This window comes from Tubulanus polymorphus, chromosome 1 (genome assembly GCF_964204645.1).
Source record: "Tubulanus polymorphus chromosome 1, tnTubPoly1.2, whole genome shotgun sequence".
Classification (NCBI taxonomy): Eukaryota; Metazoa; Nemertea; class Palaeonemertea; order Tubulaniformes; family Tubulanidae; genus Tubulanus; species Tubulanus polymorphus.
The window spans coordinates 5,528,251-5,554,678 of NC_134025.1; the positions used below are offsets into that span (position 1 = coordinate 5,528,251).

A 26,428-nucleotide genomic window follows, 5' to 3' on the forward strand; every position below is an offset into this window, starting at 1 on the left:
CAACTTTATTTAAAATATAACATAGGATTTTCTCTCATATTCTGTTATAGAAACCCTACAATATTTACAACTTATTTTAGGTTAAACATCTGAATATATACTTTAAATATATATAAATTTACGGAAAAAAGAAAAAGAATCAACAATCAAATAACAATTGGACGGATATACGATCACATTTTCAATTGGAAATTGTAGGAATATGATAATTTTTGATTTTCTTGACAACAATTGTGTAAAGATCAAATATGGTAGTTTCGTTCTTCGGCGACAAAGGAATGTTTTCTTGGTTAAACTCGTAGAACTTGACCAAATAAATGAACCAATATCACAGACAGTTTTTAATCAAATACCCCGTAAAATAACTCGCGCCAACGAAGGTATAAATCTCTTTTATTAAACTATGTATTGATGTGATAAACATTAAATTTGTCTCTAACTAGAAAAAGATCATCAAACGCCTGTGCCATGTTCAAACAAGACTTTAATGGCTTAATATACACACAAACATGACGACAGTCAATCACGGCATCACTTCAGGCTGTTTACGTATAAAAATGAAGGTTCGTTTTCCACACCGCGGTTTGCAAATCGGAATCAAATTTCCTCCGTACAGATACACTTATTTTGTAGGTTTTTTGTGACACCCTGTTACATATTTCATTTTCTCTCAAGATATATAAAAACGAGTTGAAAATCAAAGCAAATGAATGTATAGATTTTTTTCAGATGGATTTAGTTCGCACGGACGGAAATAGAGTCTTCTCGGGAGTTATTTTGGTGCTAGATATATTTTTAGTTCGCGTAACAGAATTGAACGAGTAGAAAAATTACACACATATAAAGAAATAGTGCGATACGATTCTTTTGTTTTAAGTTTATGTGGAGGGACTATTAACTGGGAGGGACTATTAACTAGTCATCAAGTTGGCAAATCAACGCCACTCCTCGGCAAACCCAGTGACTTTCAGGTCTATCGGTCGGTATCTGAACGGCGATTACAAAATTAGTCGAGTGACCAGTGGTTGACAGAGTACCGCGGCGTTCACTAGTTTTGTACATCGGAGCTTTGTACTGTGGACGTTCGGGAATATCTGAGCGTTTACAAGGTTTCATCCAAATCTGAAACAATGAAAAAAAATGTTGCAAGAAAATCACTTCATCGTGAATATGATGGTTTGTTTATTCTCGTACATTTAAAAAATTTTCTTGCGCATACTTACCACTGGAACAGTGTCGAAAAGTACTTTCGGTAATTGTTCTCCTAATTTTCGAGTTTTTCTGTCCCACTTCGCACCTTCCAAAAACAGTCCTTTTATGTAAACACCTAGAATGAAAACAATTACGTGTATACAAAATGTGTAAATCATTTGAATAGCACTAAACCTGAAGTATCGATAGCTTCTATGGTTTTTACTATCCATATTTTATTCGATATTGTATTTTAAGCAGATAAATCATACCATCCTCCGGCGGTTCTTTGTAATCTTTGTCATCTAAAACTTCGTAATCAAAACCGAGTAAATCAATCGGTATCGTATATTTTCTGGCATAGTTCTGCTGAGCTCCCGTTAAGAATGCCTGCGTGAAGTAGAAACCTGACACCCAGAACACCGGCGGTGCTTCATTTTCATACCAGTCCTATTTGAACGCAGAAAAATAGTTAACAATATTCGCTCCATATAGGCCTATGAGAGCTATTTTATAAAATTCATTCCAGCTATCCACTAAAGCAGAACATGACGTCGCCTCAAGGACAATTTTCCATCAATTCGGACAATTACCTGCAAGAATTTTAGTCGGGCCAAGAAATCGTTGATATAACTACCGAGAGGTTTTAACGATGGGTATGATTTGCTCATCCACATAGCCGGTATCTTCGATTTTAACATGCTCAACACCACACCTTCCAGATCAGCGGACATCACGACTAGACCCTAAAAACAAAACAAACACGTTAATGCAATCGTACTTTTAGAACACAAAGATATAAATGTAATCTGCAGAATGTGGTAAAGCAAATTCTTCGGCATATTAGAGCATCTTAATGCATCATTTGAACTTAACGGTATCATGAGTTGGAAAATTTTGATCTCCCATTGCAAAATACTTCACTAGCATGAATTACATATAATCAATTATATATTGAATAAGGCACTTTTGCTCCATGTAAAAAATTTCGCATTGGTCCAAAATTTACTAGGAGGAGTTTAGGTATTCAATAATTCATTAGTACAGGACAGCATTCCATGGAGAACATGTTTCTTACATTTTTCTACTCTGAATGCAATAGATTATTAATAAGAATGAAGTTTCATGCTAGACTTCGAAGTTTCAACGACAAAACAAACAGCATCAAGTTCTGAGGAGCATTCCACCTGATAATGGATACAAAGTCTAATAAACAAAGCTAATAAATATTTTGTATCTTCATTCAAATCGGGATCGAAAGTATAACGTGTAACTTTGTTCGAATGGACCATAGTTCACTTAGAATTCGATGCATTTCGAGTACGGTCAATAACAACAGAATGAACCAATAGTAAAATGTGTTGAATTTAATCTGAAATGTTAATAAACCGTTTCCAATCAGTGAAGAATAGGATCTCAGGGGGTGTGTTCAGGAAGAGAACGTGCTTACTCCTCTATAGAGTTCACTGTCTCTTTCTAATGTCAGTGGAATTTATTGAATTTTGAAACCGGAGTAAAATCAATCAGAGGTGTCATCATCATTCCATTCAGAGCTTCATATATTACAATGGTTTGATATTAACTATCTCTATTATGCTTAATGACAAAGCAGTAGATTCACAGCAACTCATCATATTATACCTGTCATGCCATGACCACACAAAAATTTGAGAAAAATTGATATAATTTATCCAAAAAAATAACTTAGGTTTTGTATAAGGTCAATTTCTTGTAATTTTACCTTGATGGCTTTGCGGATATTCTGCAACGAATTTCTGATGACGATAAGGAGTCGATTGAATCTGGTCATTTCTTGAACGAGTACAGTGTTCATACTTTGTTTGTACGAGGTGGGGTATTTTCGCAGCACGGCCAAAATGTCGAAATCATTCGGCAGTTTGCCGAGGATGTCAGCGGCAACCTCATCAACCACTTCATCCGTAGATTTACCTCCTTCCGCTGAAGCACGAGCCTACACAAAATACAACGTACAGCATATAGAAAAATGGATGAATTTTGTTTTCATTTGAAAACACACGAGACAATACACTGTATCTTAAAACACAGCTTTAAGCAATAATCACCGGAGGCATAATGAATTTGAATCACAAAATTCAATTTTATAGTTTGAAATCGATTAGTCATTAAATCCTATTTATGATCTATAGCTGGAGAAAAGTGTAGACCCGTGGCCCTAATCAAAACAACATATGCCAACGGTAAACAATTAAAGCATAGGTAAGCAGAAATGGATACGGTTTTATCGAAGGGAATATTCTTTTCTATTTCATGTAATAATCATTTACAAGAAAAAAGATGAGGGATGAAATTTATGAATACCATAGATCATTGGAGGTGGTCAACTTAGAAATAGTGTTAGAACTAAAGAATGACTACGGATAAATAAAGTAGGTAGAATAGATACTAATGTAGGACTTCATTAGATCTCTTACCCTTTTCTATTGTGACGAAGTGCAAAAAACCACAAGTGGAAAAATAATAAAATATTAGCACATGTGAAAATAAATTTGATTAATGTCATGCAAGACTCTTCTTTCATTGAGTTGCTGGCCTATCTGAGACGACACGAGGAAATGTCAAGGAATCTTTCATACAGAACAAAATTTCATAACAAGACTTTTTATGCCTGAACTGTAAAAATATTTTTTTCAAGAACAGTAGCAAATATTCGTAGCGGTAAACATCGCGTCACAAACCTGATCAAAGATAAACATATAAAGGTAACCATACATGGAAAATCACAGAATCTATTATGGAATTAAGGACCAATAAATCGACAGAACTGGTCCTTAATCCCCACTCAAAACAAAAATATTCTAATAACTCATATGGTGGAGTACTTCATTCAACAGCAAATACTTTTCAACACAATTTTTAACTGTCAGCTACTCATCACAGCTAATTACGGATAACTGATGGTTTCAGGTTACAAGTGAACCTCTAGCATTACGTAAATAGCCTGCAGAATAACACCTTTGTGAATTTTTGATAAAAACGATAAAAAAAATGATAAAAAAAATGTACAAATTTTTTCTACATGAATTTTCATGCAAAAAACTGAATTTGTATCAAATATTCACAGCCAAATTTAAACCAAATTCTGTCACTTCACAAATTCACTTCGGGAAATTACAAATATCACTTCAAACTAAGAAAATGCCAAAAATGTGTTAAGAAACCAACCTGAGTGAGGAGAATGTTGTCAAATAATTGTGTTGTTTCTTTCTGATCCTTGGTGATATCAGCATTTGGATGCATACCAAAGATCTCAGGTGACGGGTTGATCGGCAAAGACTTTGTGTATTCGATGTAACTTTCATACTGAAATAGAAGTCACAGAAATTTAAAATCATTGAAATGAAAATACATAAAATATTGCACCGGTATTCATTTGTTACCGCATATGATGTGCTAAGGTCAAGACATTGAATCACAAAACCAACATTAGAAATTGTGTAACTTTCTATTTTTGACATCGAATGATCAACTAATTACATGTTTGGTTACTGCAGTAACTGCCTATTTATGTAAAAGGCTGGTACATATTTTCATAGCACAGAATATAAACACTCGAAAAATGTGCTTAACAAAGGAGCTGTGGCAAGCATGTAAGGATCATATGATCGTAACTGCTACATATCTGCAGCATTTACAAGCAACTTTTTGTCACCCTTGTCAAATCTAGTTGAATATAAAAAACTTATTTTTTTCCTATTACATATCCATCAAGATTTAAGCTGCGTTCACACGACAACTAGTTAGACCGGTCTAAAATGGGTCCGTACCTGGTCCGGTCCAAATTTAGACCGGACCAAATTTTGGTGAGCGTTCACACGGCGTTTTGACACGCGGTGATAAAATCGCTTGTCACCGGGCCCACAAGATGTCGCCATCTGCTAAAATAATTAATTGCGCCTGGATGAAGTCTTGCTTCCAGATTCCAAGTAGAGCAAGACATTCTTCATTTGACCAATTCGATCCTCTGTCAGGTTTAGACATTTTTGAGAATTCGATTTTATTCTATCATGCTGAAACTCTAAGTGTCGTTTAAACATGGTTCAAAGCACGGCAGTAAAACGGATGATGATCCCGATATACGAATACGAATTACGCTCCAATCATTTCCATTGAATAGGGAGGAAAAAGAGTACTTAAAAATAATTACATAAACGGTAATAAAAGCATTTAAAACTTAATAAACTGGACTCACACTCAACCGCAGAGGTTGCGACAACTACCGCAGAGATTCAGAATTACGATTTAGACCAGACCTGGTACCAGTTTCTATCCACACACGCATATTTAGACCGGTCCAAAATTCGGTCCAGACCTGGTTCCTCTTTTAGACTGTGCCAAATTAGACCGGTCTAAACTAGACCGGTCTAATTTGGAACGGTATTTTTGCCCGTGTGAACGCTTGGTCCGGTCTAAATTGGACCGGACCAAATTTAGACTGGTCTAAATTTCGTCGTGTGAATGCGCCTTTAGGGTCTTGCAAGGGGAAGATGATCATTTTAAGTAATCTCATATCACGCAGAAAGTGATACTCATATAATAAAACAATGATTTTCTTTTCAAAAATTGCTATGCTTGCTACATCATCAATAACGCATGCGCATTGGTGACAAAAGCAGCACACTTTGTGCCGTGTCGATAATGATCAAATATGTCAGATATTTGGCAAATGGCAAAATTCACTGGAAAAATTACCCGCACAAAAGCCAAATTTAAAGTAGTACACATGTTTCAACTCATGTGCGGGGAGGGGAGCTTTTATGCTAAACAGTACCACAGTTAATTCATTCTATACTGTTCATTCTCGACATCAGTTTTGAAATTAGAATCGTATTGATGTTTGTGAAGATCAATGACAGTAAATTAGCACGTTCATATCTACCTCCGTACACGAAAGCCAAATCAACCGAATTTATTCAAAGGAAAAACATTTCATTTGTAATCTGAGTGAGTACAGGCAATTAGTACAATCATAACGACTCATCTAGTGTTACTGATTGTCAAGTTTTACAAACTAGTATAGGTCTATCCCGGCACAAAGCAAATGTCACACAAAATTATGAATTAAGATATTCCATTCATGTTCACGATAAATCTTCAGCTGGCTTTAGGTCGAATAAAGTTTAAAAACAGCGGTCAAATGTGTTTATCTATTTGACAATACTAAGTACACCGAGAGGTCAATTAATGTTCAAATCACAGCTATGAAATTAAGCTGTCCGAGACCAATTTCTAAAAACATTTTCTAACATCAAAAACACCCTTAGCGCATGATTTCAGGTTGAATTTATAAAAGAAATCTCGCCCACTGTCTAAATTACTATAATATTACTATATTTATTCAAGAAATCTAGATTCAAACTATTTCATATTTTCAAGTCTACTGACTCCATCAGAAATTTGATTTTTACCCATGTTAACCTCATTCAACATTTAACTTTTAGCATCGAATTTTAAAATCAATAGGACAACAAAGCAGTCATAATAACCTTTTTTCATCCACAAAAAATGTATATCTGTGCTTATTTGAGACCACATCTACCTGTGTATGGCCCGCGGGCTACTACACGAACACGAGTGGGATTTGTAAATTTCATTGAGGTATTCAATTGTGGTATTGTCAGGAATATAGATAGATACAGCTGAAAACAGAGACAGACAGGGTACAGCCACAGGGCAACTGAATACTAAACAATATAATACTAAAATCAGCTGAAAAATTACACTAGGCTCATATTTTAAAAGACTTTTTCTGTTCGTTTTAATCAATGTATGAACTAGGTTTGCACATTGATTAAAACAATTTCAGTAAACATCAACAATGACAGATCCTCTTCAAGGAACGTTATGAAGGCCTATGATTTGTGAACAATAACAAGAATGAACAGATCCAATGTTTTACTTTTGGGGAGGGATTCAATTTTCAATGGTGATGAAATCAAAGCAAGACATTAAGAATAATACCTCCGCATCTGGAGGCGCATAATACAATCCACTGCCGTCGAATTTGTAATCTTCATCTTCGTTAATGTCAGTGCAGTAGAATTTTTCAAGAATCGTCAGTAAAACACGTCTGTCCCAATCATCAGTCACACGACCACCATAATTACATTCACCGGTTAAATAACGTAGCGCATCATACTGGATTGTCTGTAAGATCATAACAATTAGAATGAATAAATTATATCGAACACAAAGTTTTGCATTCTAGATGAAATTATGGATGTGTCCTGGTTACATGGGTTGATCCAAGGGAGGGTTTTAGAGGGTCCCCGACCCTCCTGCTTCACGTTCGAAAATTTTCTGATAGCGATATCAATCGTATTAATGATGAAACTAACATTAATTCAAATCTTAATCGATTGCTGTTTCGGTGCCTGCCAGAAATTAATGTGGGTAATGCACAAATTCTTATGAATGCATTTTTCAGTAAAACTAAATTATTGGGAAAACACTGCGCTTGACCCCCTCTGCTGAAATTTCAGGATCTGCCCCTGGGTTATGGTTTCCTAAATATTCATCCAAATCTAGGAAGCTAAGATTTTCCACTGAAGCCTCAAACCAAGCCCTCTGGACTCAGTTCAACAGTTGTAAATCAAAATTTGACCATAGAGATTGAGAAATGAAAAGGAACCAATTCAAGCTCAGTAAAAGCTTGGAGTAATCATTTGACAAATGATTACTCCAAGGTAAAAGGCAGAAAAAGATTTTGAGGAGACATGCGTAGTAGACATTGATTCAAACTGAACAATAGCGTAAGTGCTAATCATCTGCTTTCATTAGTTCTTCCACCTGCCCATAACTATTGAATAGTGTTTAGGTGAAAATTGAACTCATGTGTCATCATTTAATGCATCATGAACTCCTTCTGACCGTACTAATACAATTAACACGCAACCTTGCTGTTAATTAAGACGACTGAAGACATATGCACAGCTTATCATAAAATGAAGGTTATCAATTTTTGAATTTCCGAAATTATAGGTCAGAATATTCAAGTCAGGGGAAGTTTTATGAATAGGAATATTCTGAGTATCACGAAATGGTTTTTGATGCAAACTCATTAGCATTTGCTGTAGTAGGTACTGATCAGATATACATATATATTCAAATGAACCCCCTGATATATTAACATAATATCGATTACTGATGAACTCTTCATGAGTTGTGCAAACTCAGTTACGTAAACGCTGCATGACCTGTAATATCAACTCATGCATATGTAACTCAAATAAGGGTGAAAAGTGTACACGACTTGAGGGCCATTCAACAATCAATGGAAACCTCGACTTGATCTTTCAAGTATTACTCTAGAATAAATATCATTACTGCGTAGTAATAGTAGTAAGGAAACGTATTCCTGTCGAGTAATGACGTTGAGCATCAAGGGACCGGATATCCATTTTGTAAACCATCTATTCAAATAAGGGCATGGCCATAGAATTTCTTTGTTTATATTTGATATTGTGAAGTTTATAGCAAAAAAGAATCATGTAAAACATCGCTGACTTAAATGTGTAGTGAGGAAAATGTTAAACCTCTTTCCAGTTCATTAAAATACACTTACATCATATTGGTTTAAGAACATGGCTAATTGTTGAACGCTTATGCGCAAATCAGTTTCGTTGAATTCATATGGAATGTTCCAACCCAGCGGGCCAAACTTCCGTCTTTCTTGTACGAAAGCATGGAAGAAACAGAGGCCGTACAACATCTTCTTGAATGCATGCTGAAATATACAAACGAAATAGAGAAAAAAAGTCAAAACCGAATACGATAAATTCATATGACAAACACCAAATGGCACATGATTCTTATTGAAGATTAGGCCATCAGTAAGTTAAATCAAATGAAATTAATGCCCCGGATTACTATGAAAGATGTAGTGTAAAATTAATCGACAACCTGTTACAATATCCAAATATCTATTTCAATGCAGATATACAATAGCTGCAATTTTATCATACAAATCGGGTCATAAGAAGACCACACAGGGAAGTGCCCAGCCTAATATGATGGTGTCAACACATGAATACTAAGTACTGGGTACAAAGAATATTAAGTACTATATTATTGATATCAGAATAGTGACGGAGTTAGTCAAAATAGCGTACCACTTGTTTGACTCCTCCAAAGAACTCTGGATCGGATATCGGATCACTGAGATATGATCGGACAATATTGAAACGTAAACCTTTAGGCGGTTCATTTGTCATTTTAACACCGTTCTGTAGAATGGACACAGGGAATGAACTTGATGGATAACTCGTCAGCCACAAACGGAAATCAGGGTGCGTCTGATCTGCATTCAATTCCTAAAATAAATATTTCAAAAGTAGAGATTTAAAATGATTCAGTTCAGAAGTACATGTTCATCTCAAATTCACATCTTCATTTTTACAGATACTTACTTCACAAATCTTCTCAAGGGTACCCATCCATGATGCTGCTAAATGACAATTCTGTAACACAACCCACGTTCCCTCCTTGATACCTTTTTCTATCATTTTCAAAGCAATCGGGCCCTGACCTTGACCCAAGGACAGTGAATCGAACTTTGCACCACCGAAACCCTGAAATGCATAGATAGATACAGGTCTGTGAACATGAAACTAAAATAAGAACATTTTCAAAACTGAAGTTTTTAGAGAATTTTCCATCGATTATGCATTAATGCGAATGAATTCAAAGGTGTACACACCATATCATCAGCAAATTTGAGAAGGGCAGCGGTTGGATCAGCACCAGGTGACAAAACAAACACAAGTGGAGAACAACAGTTACTGTCGTTGAATGAACCAGGCAGATCAAATGGTGGCGGTTCGATATACTTTTTGCCCAGTTTATCAGTGATGAATTCTTGTATGATCGGTACGACTTTATCGGGACGCAAACATCGTAGCACTAACATTCGCTGGAACTGACCGAGTTTCTCTTGGAACTCGCCCGGAAATTGTTCATGATGAGGAGCCTGAAATTAAATGCTCAGATTTTGAAAGATGCCCGAAGAAAGTGTCAACCGTTCAGGAAAATGATTTTCAAGACAATTTCATACATTTTGATACCGGTATTTTAGATGCCAGGTTAATCTAAAACATGCCAGGCACATTTATCAGATAAGATTTGAGAACTCTTCCTTATCAAAAAGAAATCCAGGAAAGTCTGCACACTTCTGACACTGATACACAGGACTGATGTTGAGAGAACAGTCATGCCATCTATCGTATTTAAAATGATTACTACTGACATAATTATTACTAACAATATATCATCACATACCATGCTGTCATATACAGTTTTCCATTGATCTTTATAGTTAATGAACTTTTTGCGTAGGCCAGTGAATTTCGGCAGATCGTCGAGTCGACAGATCTCATCCCATGATTTCGGTGGTAACCAAGCAGTAGGATTGCTGTGTGGATTGTCTAGACCGATACCACCAGTCAACAGGAATCTCCAATCTTCTTCATTTACTTCTTTCGAGTGTTTCAACAGATTGGTACACAGTAGGAAGGAGAATAGTAACTGTAATGTAAATAGAGACAAATGTCATGTAAAGTATTGGACATTATACATGAAAAGACAGTAAGAAAATTTTTAGAGCTGGGAAATAATTTCTTACTTTGTCTTTTTCAAATAAAGATCGACAGATATTACAGTACAGGGAATATGTGAAGTGATTCTTCAAGTTCTCCAATCTTTGACTCAGATCTTCAGATTTATCAGCATTTTCAATTGACATGATGAATAAGTTTATGAACCATGTCAATGAATATTGGTACATGGGTTCAATGTTCGCCAAGTCAGCGATAGAGAAGAATAAGATAGTTGAATGGACGGCAATAGGAGTATAGCCCTGACGTGTTGTATCAATTTGTTTTTCCGTTTCTTCAGCAATAGCCTATAAATGAAGAACAAACAATGAATGAGAATGACCACTTCAGGAGAAACCTGCAACGTAGAAGATTTCCAACACACCTGTTTTTCCGAAATTTCATTTGCTAGAACCTTTGAAGATGACAACACTTTGATAGCTGTTTCATCTTCTAGAATGTTACCTTCTGAACTAGACAAAACCTCCAAGATTTTGTCCTCGATTTCCTTCAGTTGTCTAAAAAATGAAAAATACTTAAATTAAGAATGCTCATTTCATTATCCAAGCATCTTGGGGTCATGACGATTTTCATACTTTTTATTCTCAGCACTTTGAAGAATCAATGCATTCTTCTCTTCCTCTAATTCTGGTTTTTCTTTAGCTACAACAATTCCTAAGAGTTGATCTTGAAGGCCTTCTGGAGTAATCATGAAATTCAGCAGAGTCACCTGAAAATAGCAACAGAATTTTATCATTCATAAACTTTTATCCATTCTACTACACTAGCAGATAAGAGAAAGAAAGAAAAAGAAATTGTTGGCACTTCATCTTATCTGTACCTTGACTGCAGTTTCAGGCATGTAATGAGGATTCCTCAGTTTAGTCGTCATGTAGAATCTGAAATCCTGTGAATATTCAATTGTACTGTCTCCCAAACGGATACAGATACTACCACCTTGTTTAAAAGTCTGCTTCAAAAGCAACGGTTCCAACATTGGATCCAGTTCCTCGGCTACATTCTCCAGCAATACCTGCGCATAAAAGAATGTTTTCATTCATCAAGAATGATTCAAACAAATTCGAGACATTAACTGGATCAGTTTTCATTGATACATACCGGAGTTCCGAACTGGATACAATTTTCCAGTGTTCTTACAAAGTCTGCATCAGTGAGTTTGATAACATGAAGGTTATTCGCTTTTTCCATGTTTTTCACCCATTTATTCGCTTGGCCTTGCGGATCTATCATCAAAGGCCAACGTCGGGCATTGCTACAATGAGATAGAATTGCAGAGAAAATTGTAAGAATATGAGAAAGTTCGGATAATATTCTTTGTAGAAAATTATATATACCTGATCATGATTCCATTATCAACAGAGAAACTATCAGTTGGAAGACCAGCTATGTTCCATGCTCTGATTGCAACTGGATCACCAAGTGTACCAATCAATGAGAAGTCATCTGACATTGGAATTTCCTTACGACCCACTTCAGCTTTCCAGTCCGAAATTTGATCCTGCAAAGATATGGATGTGCAAATGAAATACGATTAAAATATATTGAAACCTATGCGTTTTACTCAGTATCATCCTTACGTTTCTGAAAGCCGAGGTGAATGATCCAAGATAAGCAACCAAACCAGAAGAAACTAAAACATCTCCGGTCAGGTTTATAAACAGTCTTCCCAATGCAGCAGCAGATACACTCCATCTGAAGAACAAATAGTTTATAGGGTCAGCTTTTTTGTAATTTTATGGATATTGGTAATCAAATGAACACATCTTTCATTAGATATTTACCTGTCTCTTTCACCACCGAGTCCACCAATCAATTGTTCTGCTCGGTCTAACTTCTTAGAGCACATGTCGACCTGGTTTTCAAGATCATTCTTCTTGTTTTTATTATCTTCCAATTTGTTCTCAAGTGCAGTGAGCTTGTCCTGAACTTCTTTCAAGTTAGCTCGTTTCTTTTCAAGCGATTCCATAGCAACTGCCAGTTCTCCTTGGGCCTTTTTCAGGGCTTCTTTCTTTGGTGCGACAACCTTTGCTACCCTATGGAGAAAGAAATAAAAAATTTTTGAGATTTAAAGAAAATGTGCATGAAATATATGCAGCTTCCTAATAGCTCCTTACTTGTCATAGGAATCCATAGCTTTTGCCCATTTGCACAAACCCTCACACGCAGTTGAAGCAACCTTAATCTTATCTGGATCAAAGTCGGGATTAGTTTGATATTTTGATCGAATAATCTTCATAACCGCTGGACTAATGTTGTCCTTGTCATACTTGTGAAGTGATTCTAAGAATTTCATGTCACCAAGCATTCTCTTTGATGGAGGCCAGTAATCCTCGATCTTCTTACCACTACCGCTAGGATCAGGTACCCTGTCTGGTTTGATGCCTTTATAGATGCAAATGGCTTCCATGACCAGTCTTACACCAGCTGGTGGTGACTTCATAGTTTTCACGATAGTGATATCCTATGAATAGATGGATTCAAAGTATTACTCGTTTAAATAATCAATTCCATGCTTTTCACTACATTTCTAATATTTTCTATTGGAAAATAGAATTTACCTGAGTTGTCAGGGTATCAAGAGCGGATAAGGCAGCATTCAGAATTGGAATTGCCTCAGATAAATCAGCATCGCATTCATCAGCAATTGCCTGTGCAGCTTTAGCCTGTTCATTAGCAACAGCTTCATCAGCTCGAACAACTTTCTCAACTTTTGCCACTTCAATAGATTCACGTTCTATGACCACCATAATTTCATCGACCTCTTTACTGGCGACGACTAGCTGTGGCTGTAGAGCGATCAACTCGTTTTGCATGACCGATACCTGAGATTGAGCTGATTCTAATTTCTCAAGACCAACTTCGTAACGTCGTTTCGCTTTCAACACTTCACTGGAAGTATTTTGAAAGCACATCCAATAAAATGCAAATATTTGTAAACTTTAGACTGTTGAATACCCAGTATTAATTGAGATTAGAATTAGAAATACGTTGTAAGATACTTACGTTCTCTTTTTACCTAGCAACGCTTTGAATGTTGCGATAAGTTCTAGATAAGATGTCGGCGTGACATAGTTATGACGTTCTAATTCTAACTGGAATCGATGCGATAAGTTTCTTGTACTTGTGTGGAAGTATTTACACATCTCTATACAACCATGGCGAATATCTTTAGTAACTTCAACATCCTCCAAGAAGCGACTAGCGACAGCCTCCAAAGCATCTTCTGGCCATGACTAGAAAAAATAGATGAATGTATGCATGTATAAGCAAGATGGCTATTGATGAATTTTCTTCAAGAACCAACTATCAGAATATCTAGTAATATCTTTAACTTACATGGAACCAATCTATCGTACAACAGTTGACTAAAGATGGGAATTTCCTTAATCGGTTTCTGAATGCATCTCCTATTGGGCTCATAGCTAGCACGATGTGTAGTTGATCACGAACTCGTTGGATGAAGAAGTTGAACAAAGACACCGGTGTCTGATCCGTCTGTTTTGATTTATCCCTTTGTCTATAAAAATACAGGTAAGAATTTAACCCACTGAATGAAGTAGATCCAGTTCCACAGTTGTTGGATCAACGAACCTGTCTAACTGCCTCATCTTTTCGCAGATCTCCTGTTTTTCATCCAAGGCATAAAGATTTGGAACTTCACCGGCATTCAACAAGTTGTTGATATCCTCTAAGAATGATTCTTGCTTGATCTGAATAGGAAAAAAAGTTACAATATTCAGACATTATTTTTATCAATATGATGAATGAAAGAATAAGCTGGATATTTTACCTGTGTATCAGCAAACAAGAACACGGCATGCTGATCGGTTTCTGTGGCTTTTCTCAATATCATCTTGAGATCTTCTCTCCACTCAATAGTGCCATAACCTTTACTAATTTCCACCTAATATAAAAACATGCAGCATGCAATGTGAGCATTTTAACAATTATTATCATTATTGGTTCCATAAGTGAAGTGAATGAATTTTATTGGTTTTATGTGGACATGCGATTCAATTATTTGTGAACGTATGGATAAAATAACAGTGACATGCTATAAAATCTATCAATATTGCAAGTTAAACTTTTACCATTTCTACAAAATATCATTTCTTTACTTATTCAGTTCCAAGGCAGCTTTTTGTATAAGAATAACAATCTTACTTATAAAAAGATAAATGAATATTCTTGATTTTCTAGATAATCGTCTATATACAATTTATATCTAAACATTTTCATCTACGAGTACTGATAATAACTGTACCTGGAATACTTCATAGTCAGCTATGTGACTCGCCAATCTGGTGAGAGACTGTCGACCAGAGCCACCCACACCAACGAGCAAGGCATGGCTTCGAGGATGTTTGATTATACGAGAAATACGCGAAACATGTTCAATAGCGAATCTACAACCAAATCAAAAACAAGAATTAGCAAAGGAAAATGAAAGAGAATTGTTTAAACTCCCTTTGATCATGCACAAATGCTCACCTGAATAAAACCAGTGTCATTGGTTTTTTGCTCATGTTATTGTATTCTTCGAGGAAATTCTCAGCGACCTGTCGCAGATTCTCGAGATCGCGCACTTCTAGGTAATCATTTTTGTCCGATTTCGGGTTCGAGAAATCGCAGTAGACGAGACTCCTCGTGTCATCCTCGGTTACTTTGCCATCGGAATCGAAATCCAAGTGTTTGAAAAGTTGGTCGTAGTCTTCGTGGAGTTCCTTCTTGCATACGTCTCGCATGCATTCAAATAACCAGTTCATGTCACCTTCATCCAGAAGACGATCATAGTATACGCGAAATACCTAAATAAATACCACATAGAATCAAACAGTCATTTCAATTGTAGAAGAGCAATTCTTATCTGTTTTTTCTAAATACATTAATGATTTACCTCATGAGCCCAAAGTCTCTTCATACATTGTGGATCTTCCATCGTGTCTGGGTTTGAAAGTAATACACCCTGAATGACACGACTGAAATCTCTCAAGTTGAACAAGTAATGTGATTTTGCTGGTGTTGGTAATAGATTCTTCATCGCTGCTTTATATACTGCTAATGTTCCATTGACCAACTGATCGATGCAAGGCTTGAACTCATTACTGAATCCCCTGAAAACATCAACAACATTTATGATGATTAACGCAGTATTCTACAATAGAGTTGAGTTTCTAAATAGATGACCCTGAACTTACTGAGTGGTTATGTGCCAATCCATGATATTTCTGAAAATTGTAATCATAGTCTCGTCCTCGAATTCATTGATAGTAATTGTGTTGAAATAACGCAGGAATCTGGGAGTGATAGGATTTCTACCACCACCTGGTGGACCCATGGCGGCCAATAGTTGAATATCGACCAGTTTAATGGGTGATGTATCCTTCAGATCATACCAGTTCCAGTGATCAAGCCACTGACGTAGTAACTCAACTGGTGGCTGAGCTCCGTATGTTTCACGTACAGGCATATTCAGATCATCAACAAAAACCACCTAAAATTCACGAAAAAAATCATTTTTATCATTTACAGATTCCAATCAACACTGGGTGGGTGAATTACTTTTTCAAGATTGACTTACCGCGCGTTTTCCCAGGGGAGGACCATAAACCCCTTTACGTCGCTTATCAAGCTTTGACATGATAATATTCTGTGTTATGTTCGCACTAGTTTGTGCAGAGAAATTCAAAATGTTTGGTTTGTAAACCTCTTTGTCTAGTCTGTTCAACAGGAAATCCTAGATATCAAAACAAATATGAAGAAATTTATATTTGTGTACATACAAGAAGAAATCAAAACATTAAGTACAGGCCAGGGATAGGACAACTTCACTTACAATGATGTAGACACTTTTTCCTGTTCCAGTTGGTCCGACAAACAGACAAGTTTTCTGGTGAGTGACAAGCATTTCCATCAGAGCTGTGTATCTAACAGTATCTACTGTTGGTACAATTATCTCATTAAACAATGCGTCTTTGGGGATAGCAGGAGCTTCTTTGATTGTTTCAGACCATTTCTCCCAGCGTCCCATTCCCTGTAAAACATAATCATGATAGAATCATTCTATCGGTACCAAGTCAAGAAAGAAACAGACTCTAGGAACACCCTCGACACGTACCTCCTTGATAAATCGGAAATCATAAATCTTGCCATCATTCGGGAAAGGAACTGCATATGGTTTCAGAGGGGCTGTTACAAGACTTGTCAAACTCAGTTTGGCTCGAGTTTCTTCAGTCATTTGACCCTAAAGATAAAATTTAGAATGATATTCATCAAATGAAAAAAAGATACACAACACATACACATAGCCTTTATACGCAACTTGTGAACATTTTCTTACCTCCATCAATTCTCTGACAAGAGCATCCATCTTTGTTCGTCCATCTTCATTGACACTACCTCCAACAGACCAGGTCAATGAGAATAGGAATATACACTGAAATATAGATAGAATTTTAGGTGTGTAAAACAAGGCGATGATATACTTTTTATTGTTCGTAAAGCAAATAAATCTACCTCGAGCCAGGAAATTATTTCTCTTTCTTCCATCTGCGAAACTTTTCCTTCATCGTGGAATTCATCCATAAGACAGTCCATCAAACACATCAAAGAATTCACAAGATTTGCATCAGTGGTCGGCGATAACTCCTATAACAGTTATAAAAACAACTCACAAATCATTGTCATACATGATACGCTGAATAAAAAATTCCATACGTATTTCATGCGGAATTCGTAAAACTAACCTTGGCTTGACCTTTTCTGATCATCACCAAAAGCGGATCAATGAATCTCTCGAACATATCATTAATGATACCCTTGTGGATTTCAGAAAGGCCAACAGGAGCTACGTGCAGCCAGGATTTTACAATCGGACGCCAACCAAGTGAAAGTGGCTCCATGTAGATCATACCACATCGTGAAACCTACAGATGTAACATGGACAATTCAATGAAACGCTACAATTTTCAGTTCTATATGGTACATCTACAATGTGTGTTTACGGAAATATATTCACATGCACATTTTTCCAGTTAACTTACAGTAGCTGGTGATGCTACTTCAAGATCCATAGGTTCGAAGATCAGATTTGTTGTGTCGGAAAGCTGAATAATTTCACCGCTCATCAAACACAGTTTCTTGTTGTCATCTAATACAGTGTTCATGTTCTCAATCCATATAGCATCAACAGGTCCATCAAATATCAACCACTTCCGATCAGGAGTCTGAAAGTGACATGACATAATAATAATGTGACTACAAACGGTCATTGTGTAGATCCAAAAGATGCTACTGATTAACTCAAGATTAAGGGAACGATATCTTACCGTAGAAGAAGCAAATGCCCTGTATGACACGGCCAATACACCATCAGTCCATTCATGAGAGACAGGATCAAACTGTCCATAAAGCTGACCCATAGTAATCGATTTGGGATTGATAACTATAATCTGTACTTTATTCTCATCCATTAAACCCTGAAATACAAATTACATTTTCTTTCACTGATTTGTCCAACATTTACACGGAGTCAACTGAAAATCATGATATTTTGCCACAAATTTACGAACCTTCTCATGAATATCTGCCAGGGCTGCAGCCAACACCCTATAGGCACTAGTTTTGCCACCAAACGGTTCACCAACGATCATGAACCCGTGACGAACGATCATCATTTCATAAATCTGTTGAATCTTTTCCAAGAAGAAATTAGTGCACTGCAGATTCATTTTCTCGCAGTTCTCTTTAATGGCTTCGTTCAGGGTCTGATAATCGGGTGTAGGCAGAGTAATTCCCGGGAACAAATCAGATGTGATACCGTGGAACAGTGGCAAATCGTGATTCAAGAATTTCGGTAAGTTTACATCGGTAATTGATCTCAACATCAAAATATCTTCATTCTCTTCTGGATATTTCAACTGAAGAATGAAGCAAAAGTCGTGATTAGACGGCATATCTTCAAATCCCAAGTCAATTTATATTCGGAAGTCAAATGAACATGAATCGCGTAAAAAGAACACTTTCCATGATTAAAGAAGTTTACCTTTAAGTTCCCGGCAGCAGTCAAGACAGATTTCACAGCTCTCATACCATAATCGTAATGATGTTGTGACGAAAGTTGTTCCGAACACAAACGATAAGTGGCCACAATTTTAACGGACAACGGCCGAGCGTTGACAAAACCGCACGAATACAACACAATCTCGGCAATCATAGCGTAATCAGGAACCATCATAGCGACCGTACGGAACAATGCTTTCAGATTATCAGGAAGATCAGAGCGACCGGCATAACCAGGATTCATAGTAATGAATACTGAGCAAGTTGGATCTAAATGGATCTCTGTGCCTTCGAATAACAGTGTATCAGATCCCGAGTTGATACCTGTAACAAAACAAAGAATATACATTTTGAAATGCCTGAATATGCCGTCGAGACAGTCATGGATCGGGTACGAAATTTTGAATACTGACCTCTTTGAATAGTCAAAATCTGTTGGGCTACGACAGAGAGCACTTCTAAATCAATACGATTAAACTCATCGAAACAGGACCAGGCACCGCAAGAGGCCAATCCCTATAATGACAGCACCAAATCATAATTAGTAAGAACGTCATAGTCATATATTATAGTAATAACCGAGGTGTGAAGCTTACCTTGAAGAATTTTCCCAAGGCGAGATAATCCAAACCATCTGAGCAGTTGAATACCACGCACTGTTTAGCGACAGCTTTCGCTAAATCTTTGGTAGTTTCAGTTTTACCAGTTCCGGCTGGTCCTTCAGGAGCACCACCGAGATGAAGGTGCAACGCTCCGAATAATGTTCGGTAACATCTGTCAGTAAGTGGTGTAATAACCAGACGCCCGGAATTACCCAGGTATTCGTATCCATATTTCAACATCGAGTTGATCATTCTGGTTACCATGTTATTTTCCTTTTTGAAAGAAAGATTCTCTGTGAATGTGGTGCACAATTTTAAACCGAAAGAATCAGTAAAATCGAATAATCTTTTACCTCCCAATAATATCTCATTTGACTCAACCACTGGAAGTCATCTTCAGCGCTGACTTCTTTCCTGACGAGTTCAACCAATACATCTCTAGCATGTACGTCTAATACAATCAATGCTTGCAATGTTGTACGATTCTGTTTCGATAATTTTCCTCTGACCAACGCAACAATTTCATCGATTTGACTGTTATTGATTGTTAGATATTCTTCCATGGCAGTTTGACCTTTTCTGATTGACTCGTGAACGTAAGTTGTCCAGTAAAGTTGTGATACACAGAGTACAGACTGACCAGGCCATGATTTTACCCATTCTCCACGGGGCTCCTTGGAATAGGCTGTGATCGCTTCAGAAATGACCTATAAAACCACATGTACATACATTATTGACATTTCCGTGCACTGTATCAACCTCCCGATTAATCTAACAATTTCCAAGTTGGTAAGAATCGTTTTTGTTTTGAGTGCTTACTTTCTGTAATGAAGCAATCATATTTCCTTCTAGTTCCAGTAGCCATTTCTCTACTTGTCCACGGGCTTTTGAGGTTGAGATAGGTTCTTTCAAAAGAACAATTTCATCCTCACTACTTTTCATGTGAGTGATATCCAAAACATCAGTGAATTCCAATTTGGCGATACCTTCAAAGCACTTCTTCAAGTGAGGCTGAACACTGTGAATATACAAAATTTTTAGTAATCATAATGTTTGTACTGAATATCAATTTGTCATTTCAATGTGTCATTACATCATACCGTGTTGGATCTTTAGTTTCGGACAGAATTTCTAACAACTCATCATTAGACAAGAAGAAGAAACGCGGGAAATACAGTCGTTTCTTCTCCAAATAATCATTCAATCCCTAAATAACAAAAAAAAAAAGGTCAGTTTTTTTAGTCATCAAAACAGGATTTAGATTATACAAAACAAATATTCGTACCTTCTGAATGAGTTCCAAGAGTTCATTCGATTTCTTCAGTTTGTCAAGCATTTTGTCAATCTGTACAACTTCAAGGACATGCTTATCAACGACTGCCTGTTTCATAATATCCTTCCAATTCTTGTCGACCGTCGCGAATCTCCTGCCTTCTTCAGGCATCTGAGCCATGATATCCGGAGAGCTGAAAATTGGCTCTAGGTACAACCATGTCGCTTGCACTTTCAGCCACTCATCAAGAATATCCTGAACAAGAACTAATTTACCTTCCCATTCTCTGTAAAATATCAAAGGATGATGTTCATGTTTTACATTGTCGACATAGCCTAGAAATAGGTTATCATGAAATCTAACTAAATTCTTAGCTATTCAATTACAATAACATGCATCCCATTCATACTTACTTCATTTCTTGTTCGAATGGTTTGATGAATGGAGAGCCACGCATAGTTTGAGTTTTAACGATATGATCATCCAGAAGAAGCTGAATATCGTCAATAGATGATAGAATGTGTGTACCAGTCTCACGGTACGGAATGATTACAAACTCAACCTAAAATATACATGTAACATGGATTATGATAAGCGAATACTGGGTAAATTCTGCTCATACAAGTTTCCAATTGAATTTCAAACTTACAGGGTCCCATTCAATCTTCATTTTCTCCATAGCTTTCTCAAGTGAATACTCCTTACTGGCAGCCTCACTGATGCCTTCGAACTTTGCTATATATGGGTCTAAGTTCATGTCAACCAGTTTAGAAAGGGATGTATCCTCATCGGGTTTCAAAGGATAGCCAACAATCTCAGAAATGGACTCCCAATGTCTGTCTCTCATACCAGGATTAAACAGGGTCTGTACAAGTGGCAAGTGCTCTTTGAATTCTTCCACTTTTGCCTTGACCTGTTTAGGAGGAAAAATCATGAAAATTATCATGAATAAAGTCTCTAAAATATAATAGAGAATCGGAATGCAAAATTTACCCTTTGAGCAATTCTTTTTGCTGCAGGCATGTTTTCAAATCCTTTTTCCAGCTTGTATAAGCCTCTCCAGAGATTTCCGATTTCTTGTTCAACATTGTCCGGATCGACTCCAGTCATTGGCCCATCCATCCATTCTCTACACAAATCAATTGAACAATTTTCAATATGAAATCAGCTTGATAACTGATTTACATTTACAGTTTTATTAATGGGATAATGGTTACTATTATGTTACACCTGAAAATGTTTAAGAACGCTTACTTGTATTTCTGGTTAAACTCTACGGTTGTTTCATACAGTTGTAGGTAAGGTTTAAGCGTATTCAATGTTGATTGTCGCTGAGTGTAGGTCGTTGTCTGCCAACCAAATGCCTCTTCTTCTGCATTGAATGCTTCAATTTTATCTTGAGCTGCTTGAAGTTTAGCATCAAGACCTTGCGCTTTCTTCAAATAACGAGTGATTTCACTCATATCGCCGAAGCCTTGGAATTCTTCGACTTGTTTGGCATAGCTCTCTAGTTCCTCAATGAAGCGCTCACGTTTCAGCTAGAAGGAATAACAAGATTCATTTTCAATACCAAGATTCAAATTACGCTGCGATTTCAAGCAAAAAAAACTAAATCCCTATCAATCAAACACCCTCAATACGGATATGCCAAAATCAATGATGAACAAAGGCTTACTTTCAAAGATTCCTCATATTGTACACGCTTCTCATCAACGATCATCTTGTGTTCTCTGAATATATCGGGCATTCGACCGTGCCATGTGAAAGTACTGCTATTCAACCTCATTTCTGCTGGTGAAAAGCTTGTATGTTCAACGAGGAAAGCAAGACGATCTTTTGCATCCATCAATCGATTTTCGAGTTCGAATATTGTGACAGTTTCAACTTTGTTGATGTACTCTTTTAGTTCAATCAGTTGTTCAGTGTTTGCTGGCGTAGTCATGGCCTTCTCTGCAATGGCTTCATATTCATCACATAATCTAAATGTGAAAATTAATGGAAATTATGATCATATCTGAATTGATCTATTTCATGGAGACCATTAACGAATTTGTGATCAACAAAATATTTCTATTATCGAGCTTACAACTTGTTGGCTTCCTGATGATCTTTTGACATTTTAGCCAACAGTCTTGTCATCAGAGCTTCAGCACGTTTGGACAAAGAGCGGATCAATTCATCGCAGTGAACTTCGAACATTCCCAAGCGAATAATCTTGCGTGAGTTGTATGTTATCTCGTCAACTAAACGCTGATATTTTCGTACTTCTTTAGCGTATTCCTCGAAAGTATGGCTCTCCTTCAAAAACTGATCTACATCTGCATCAGCCTTTAAAAAAAATTCAATTTGAAAACCACTAGAATTGCATTTATCACATTACATGTTACACCAAATTTTCTACACTGGTTACTTACTTGTTTCGAAATGAGAAAATTGTATTTGTCATAGAGTTTAGCATGTTCCATTGGGCCTATGCTCTCTTTTTTGATCACTTCTTTCACAACCTGTTTGTGATTTTCAAGAATTTCATCCAAGATTATCGGTCTTAATGTGGACTTAGACTTATTACCGCTCTGTAAAATATAGAGATGCAAATAAAAGTTTCTGGTGATGAAATTGAAATTCATCAAAGCAAGAGCCTGCTTACCCATTCAGAATAGAGCTTTGTTTCTACTCTTGGAACAATACTAGCAGCTTTTATCATTACATCATAAACATTTAGCAAAACAACTTCGAAGTCATGGAAATCTGGCTCATATTTTATTGCAGCTCCATCCAGAATCAAACGCAGAACAAATCCTGAATGTTCATACGCCCGTGTTGATGACTGAAATCAAACAGTTTTTCGTATTAGATTTTTTCAACAGCATCCCCTACTTCTGTCAAAGTTCTACTATTACGTACCACTGGTTGTGATAATAAGTCCGTAAAATCACTCATTGAATTCAGCACCAGACCTTGTAACTGTTCAGTCATAAGTGTAGCAGCACAATTGAAGAAACATTGTAGCATATTCTGATCGTGGTTACTGGGTACTTGTTTGCGTTTATTCCCTTGATAGAAAATGTTCTGAACCTCTGGAAACCACCTGGATAAAAACGTTGAATACAACTTCTTTAGAACAACAATTAATTTCATAGAAATATATAACCAGTAGTATTTGTCCATCAATTTCATAGTATTCTCAATATTACAAAAGTTTCAAAGAAAAGCAGAACTTACTTCTTCAGAAGCTTTTCCTTTGCAGATTCGATGTGTCTCATGATGAGGTTTTGAAAGAGAGACAACTCCATCGACTCTGGTCGTTCATGAAATTCATCTGCATCAGCGAAACGTAGTTGACTGCAACAAAAATCAAGATGCTTAGTACATAGACTAAAAACAATCCAACATGAAACCCACCCACGTAATGAGCTAAAAGAAGTTTCTTTTTAGATTAAAACAAATATTACCCAAATGTTGTATGCCACAGATCAAGTACTTGGTTCATGCAGGGATTAGTAACATGTAAATGTTGCGATATGTAGTGTAAAGCCTCGAGGTATGATCGATTCCATGGCTTTGGAACGACTGCCAGCTCAGCTCTGTGAGGTGGCAATTCAATATCTTTCTGGTCCTCTTTTTCTCTTGGGTCTTTTAGAACAAAGTCAACTGTAATATGAAACAAATTACTTTGACGTCTAATTCTGAAACCAGTTGGATATTGTTATCATTCAGCCAGTAATCCAAACGTGATTCATTCACCAGAAAACTTACCAATGGCCTTTTTAACGCTCAAAAGGTAATCTTCTCTCATTTCATCTGACAGGTTCTCAATAGTTTCAGCATGATTGTCCTGAAAGTGCATCTTACTATTAAATACACAAGTCTGTGATATCGGGTTAGGGCTGCAAGTAATTTTACAGTCACCAGTTTGATAACTTGAGAATTGAGTAACTGACATTGGAACGCATAACCTACCTTCAAGATCGCTGGTACAAGTCTGAGAACGTGATCTAACCACGAATCTTCCATTGGAGCCACATGTTCAGTGTCAATTCCATGATGAATGTAATAATAATATCTCTGAAAATCAATGAAATTTGATACAAGTCTTCGACATTCAATCTAATTATCAAAAATCATCACACAAAAATTGGATGAAATTTTGACTTGTTAGCAATGATTACCAATATATCTTTTTCCGCAGCAGTTGGTGATCCTGTCCTTGAAAGTGGAGGCAATTCTCCATCAACAGATGGCTGTGGACTCCTTGGTGTAGATTCTTGTTGCCTTTAAGATTTAACAAAATAGTGAGCAAATAAACATTGGAAAGTTTGGAGAAAACTTTACGAATGTACATCAGTGAAATTTACATGATTATATCCACCAAAGCTTTGCGGAAATGTTCACGGTCTTTCTTCGGGTGAGAATACGACCCTGAAGTTTCCTTATTGGCACCATTGCCCTCCATCGATTTCCGGGCTCTTTTTGATCGTCTGCTGTCTCCTGAAAAATAAATTGATCGGGCATTCAACAATCAGGCAAGTTACAAAATGAGCCAGACACCTATGATAGGCCTCAAATTCATCTATGACGATGATGATGATGACTTATTTGACTTTGGCCATGCAGTTTCACAAAATGTAGTTACTCTTCAAACAGGCTGAACTAAACGTAATATTAAGACTTACTTGCTGTTAATTCAGACACAAGGTCGATTCCATTTTTGTCATCATCGTTCTGAGCTTGTCTACCAGTCAGAATGAATGATGGTGGGTTTTGCTGCCATTGCGGTTTACTTCGTTTCGTAGGTAGCACGGGTAAAAATCGGGTTGGGTCATCATTAGCCTTCCCCTTACTGCCTCCAGGGCGTGGAGATGGCTGAAATCATAAGAGGGTGAAAAATTAACCACTCATTCATGGAAGGTGCATGCCGAGGCCAGGCAGAGGGGGTCCAGGGGCAGGGCAGCCAGCAGGTATACTTTCATCTTAATACTTCCAATTTTCACTATAGGCCTGTTCTTCGTTGTTGCTGTTGGTGATTATCAGATGGGCTTACCACTCTAAAGCCAGCGCCCAGGGCCTAGATTAGAATATGGATTGTTTGTGAAAATATCTGATTGTGAAACAAAACCACAGACAGGTCAAGAGCCTAGGTCATCAGGTCAAGGAGGAGAGATGATATTGCCATTTTTGAGGAGGGTCTGAGGGCTAAATCGCCTGCTAAGCCTAAAAATGAAAAATTGCTAAAAATATTATTATTTTCAATTGACTATTAACTTAGGCCTACCTGAACATCAGCCATTTCTAGGTTTTTACAGCACGTCCTCGGCTAGTTCACTATATGAACATAACAATCCACACTTAAATTATACTCCTCACACTTGAATCTGAATCAAAATCCTCATTTATTTGAGGAAAAATGTCGTTTCCGTATGAAAGTTATGAAATGGCCTCTGTATACAGTCGCTTAGCAACGTCGCTAGATGGCGCAGTGGTTCGTTACAGCGATTGCACAACGATTTTATCATTCATTTGTTCGACGGCGATGTAATGAATAATTGCAATAATTACTCTTCTCTACTCGCGTACCAGGTCTGCCTTCTTATGTATTTTTCCGGGTAGGAAAAGGAATTACGCGTGCATTTACGAGTTTCGAGTTTAATAGC

At 36.9% G+C, this 26,428-nt stretch overlaps 1 protein-coding gene across 1 annotated transcript; it reads right to left on the minus strand.

The window, feature by feature from the left end:
* Positions 1-39: 39 nt before the first annotated feature.
* LOC141915035 (dynein axonemal heavy chain 7-like) lies at positions 40-26,148 on the minus strand. Its single transcript, XM_074806415.1, has 63 exons — positions 26,050-26,148; positions 25,451-25,640; positions 25,133-25,265; positions 24,947-25,049; positions 24,738-24,842; positions 24,534-24,612; positions 24,230-24,428; positions 24,000-24,119; positions 23,682-23,865; positions 23,425-23,604; positions 23,192-23,350; positions 22,864-23,105; positions 22,453-22,756; positions 22,032-22,315; positions 21,771-21,906; positions 21,427-21,690; positions 21,191-21,339; positions 20,790-21,063; positions 20,605-20,711; positions 20,324-20,522; positions 19,858-20,211; positions 19,499-19,777; positions 19,316-19,418; positions 18,886-19,226; positions 18,413-18,760; positions 18,170-18,319; positions 17,885-18,067; positions 17,588-17,767; positions 17,358-17,489; positions 17,182-17,277; positions 16,960-17,085; positions 16,678-16,875; positions 16,423-16,578; positions 16,040-16,335; positions 15,739-15,955; positions 15,333-15,649; positions 15,106-15,247; positions 14,632-14,745; positions 14,433-14,551; positions 14,178-14,358; positions 13,845-14,074; positions 13,400-13,730; positions 12,956-13,302; positions 12,623-12,874; positions 12,419-12,533; positions 12,176-12,339; positions 11,940-12,093; positions 11,662-11,853; positions 11,417-11,550; positions 11,206-11,338; positions 10,850-11,128; positions 10,507-10,752; positions 9,929-10,198; positions 9,639-9,800; positions 9,342-9,542; positions 8,795-8,956; positions 7,192-7,377; positions 4,396-4,533; positions 2,933-3,163; positions 1,785-1,937; positions 1,464-1,641; positions 1,224-1,327; positions 40-1,122 (listed from the first exon to the last, which is right to left on the minus strand). Exons 1-63 carry the CDS (start codon positions 26,062-26,064, stop codon positions 916-918), a joined length of 12,027 nt encoding a protein of 4,008 aa, XP_074662516.1. The 5' UTR covers positions 26,065-26,148; the 3' UTR covers positions 40-915.
* Positions 26,149-26,428: the final 280 nt, after the last annotated feature.

Bases quoted from the DNA above. Each gene is read 5' to 3' on its own strand.
- LOC141915035 (XM_074806415.1), bottom strand. The intron at 20,712-20,789 runs GTACGAATATTT...TTTGTTATTTAG, and splicing joins TCTTGGAACTCATTCAGAAG to GGATTGAATGATTATTTGGA. The intron at 12,340-12,418 runs GTAAGGATGATA...ATATCTTTGCAG, and splicing joins TCACCTCGGCTTTCAGAAAC to GATCAAATTTCGGACTGGAA.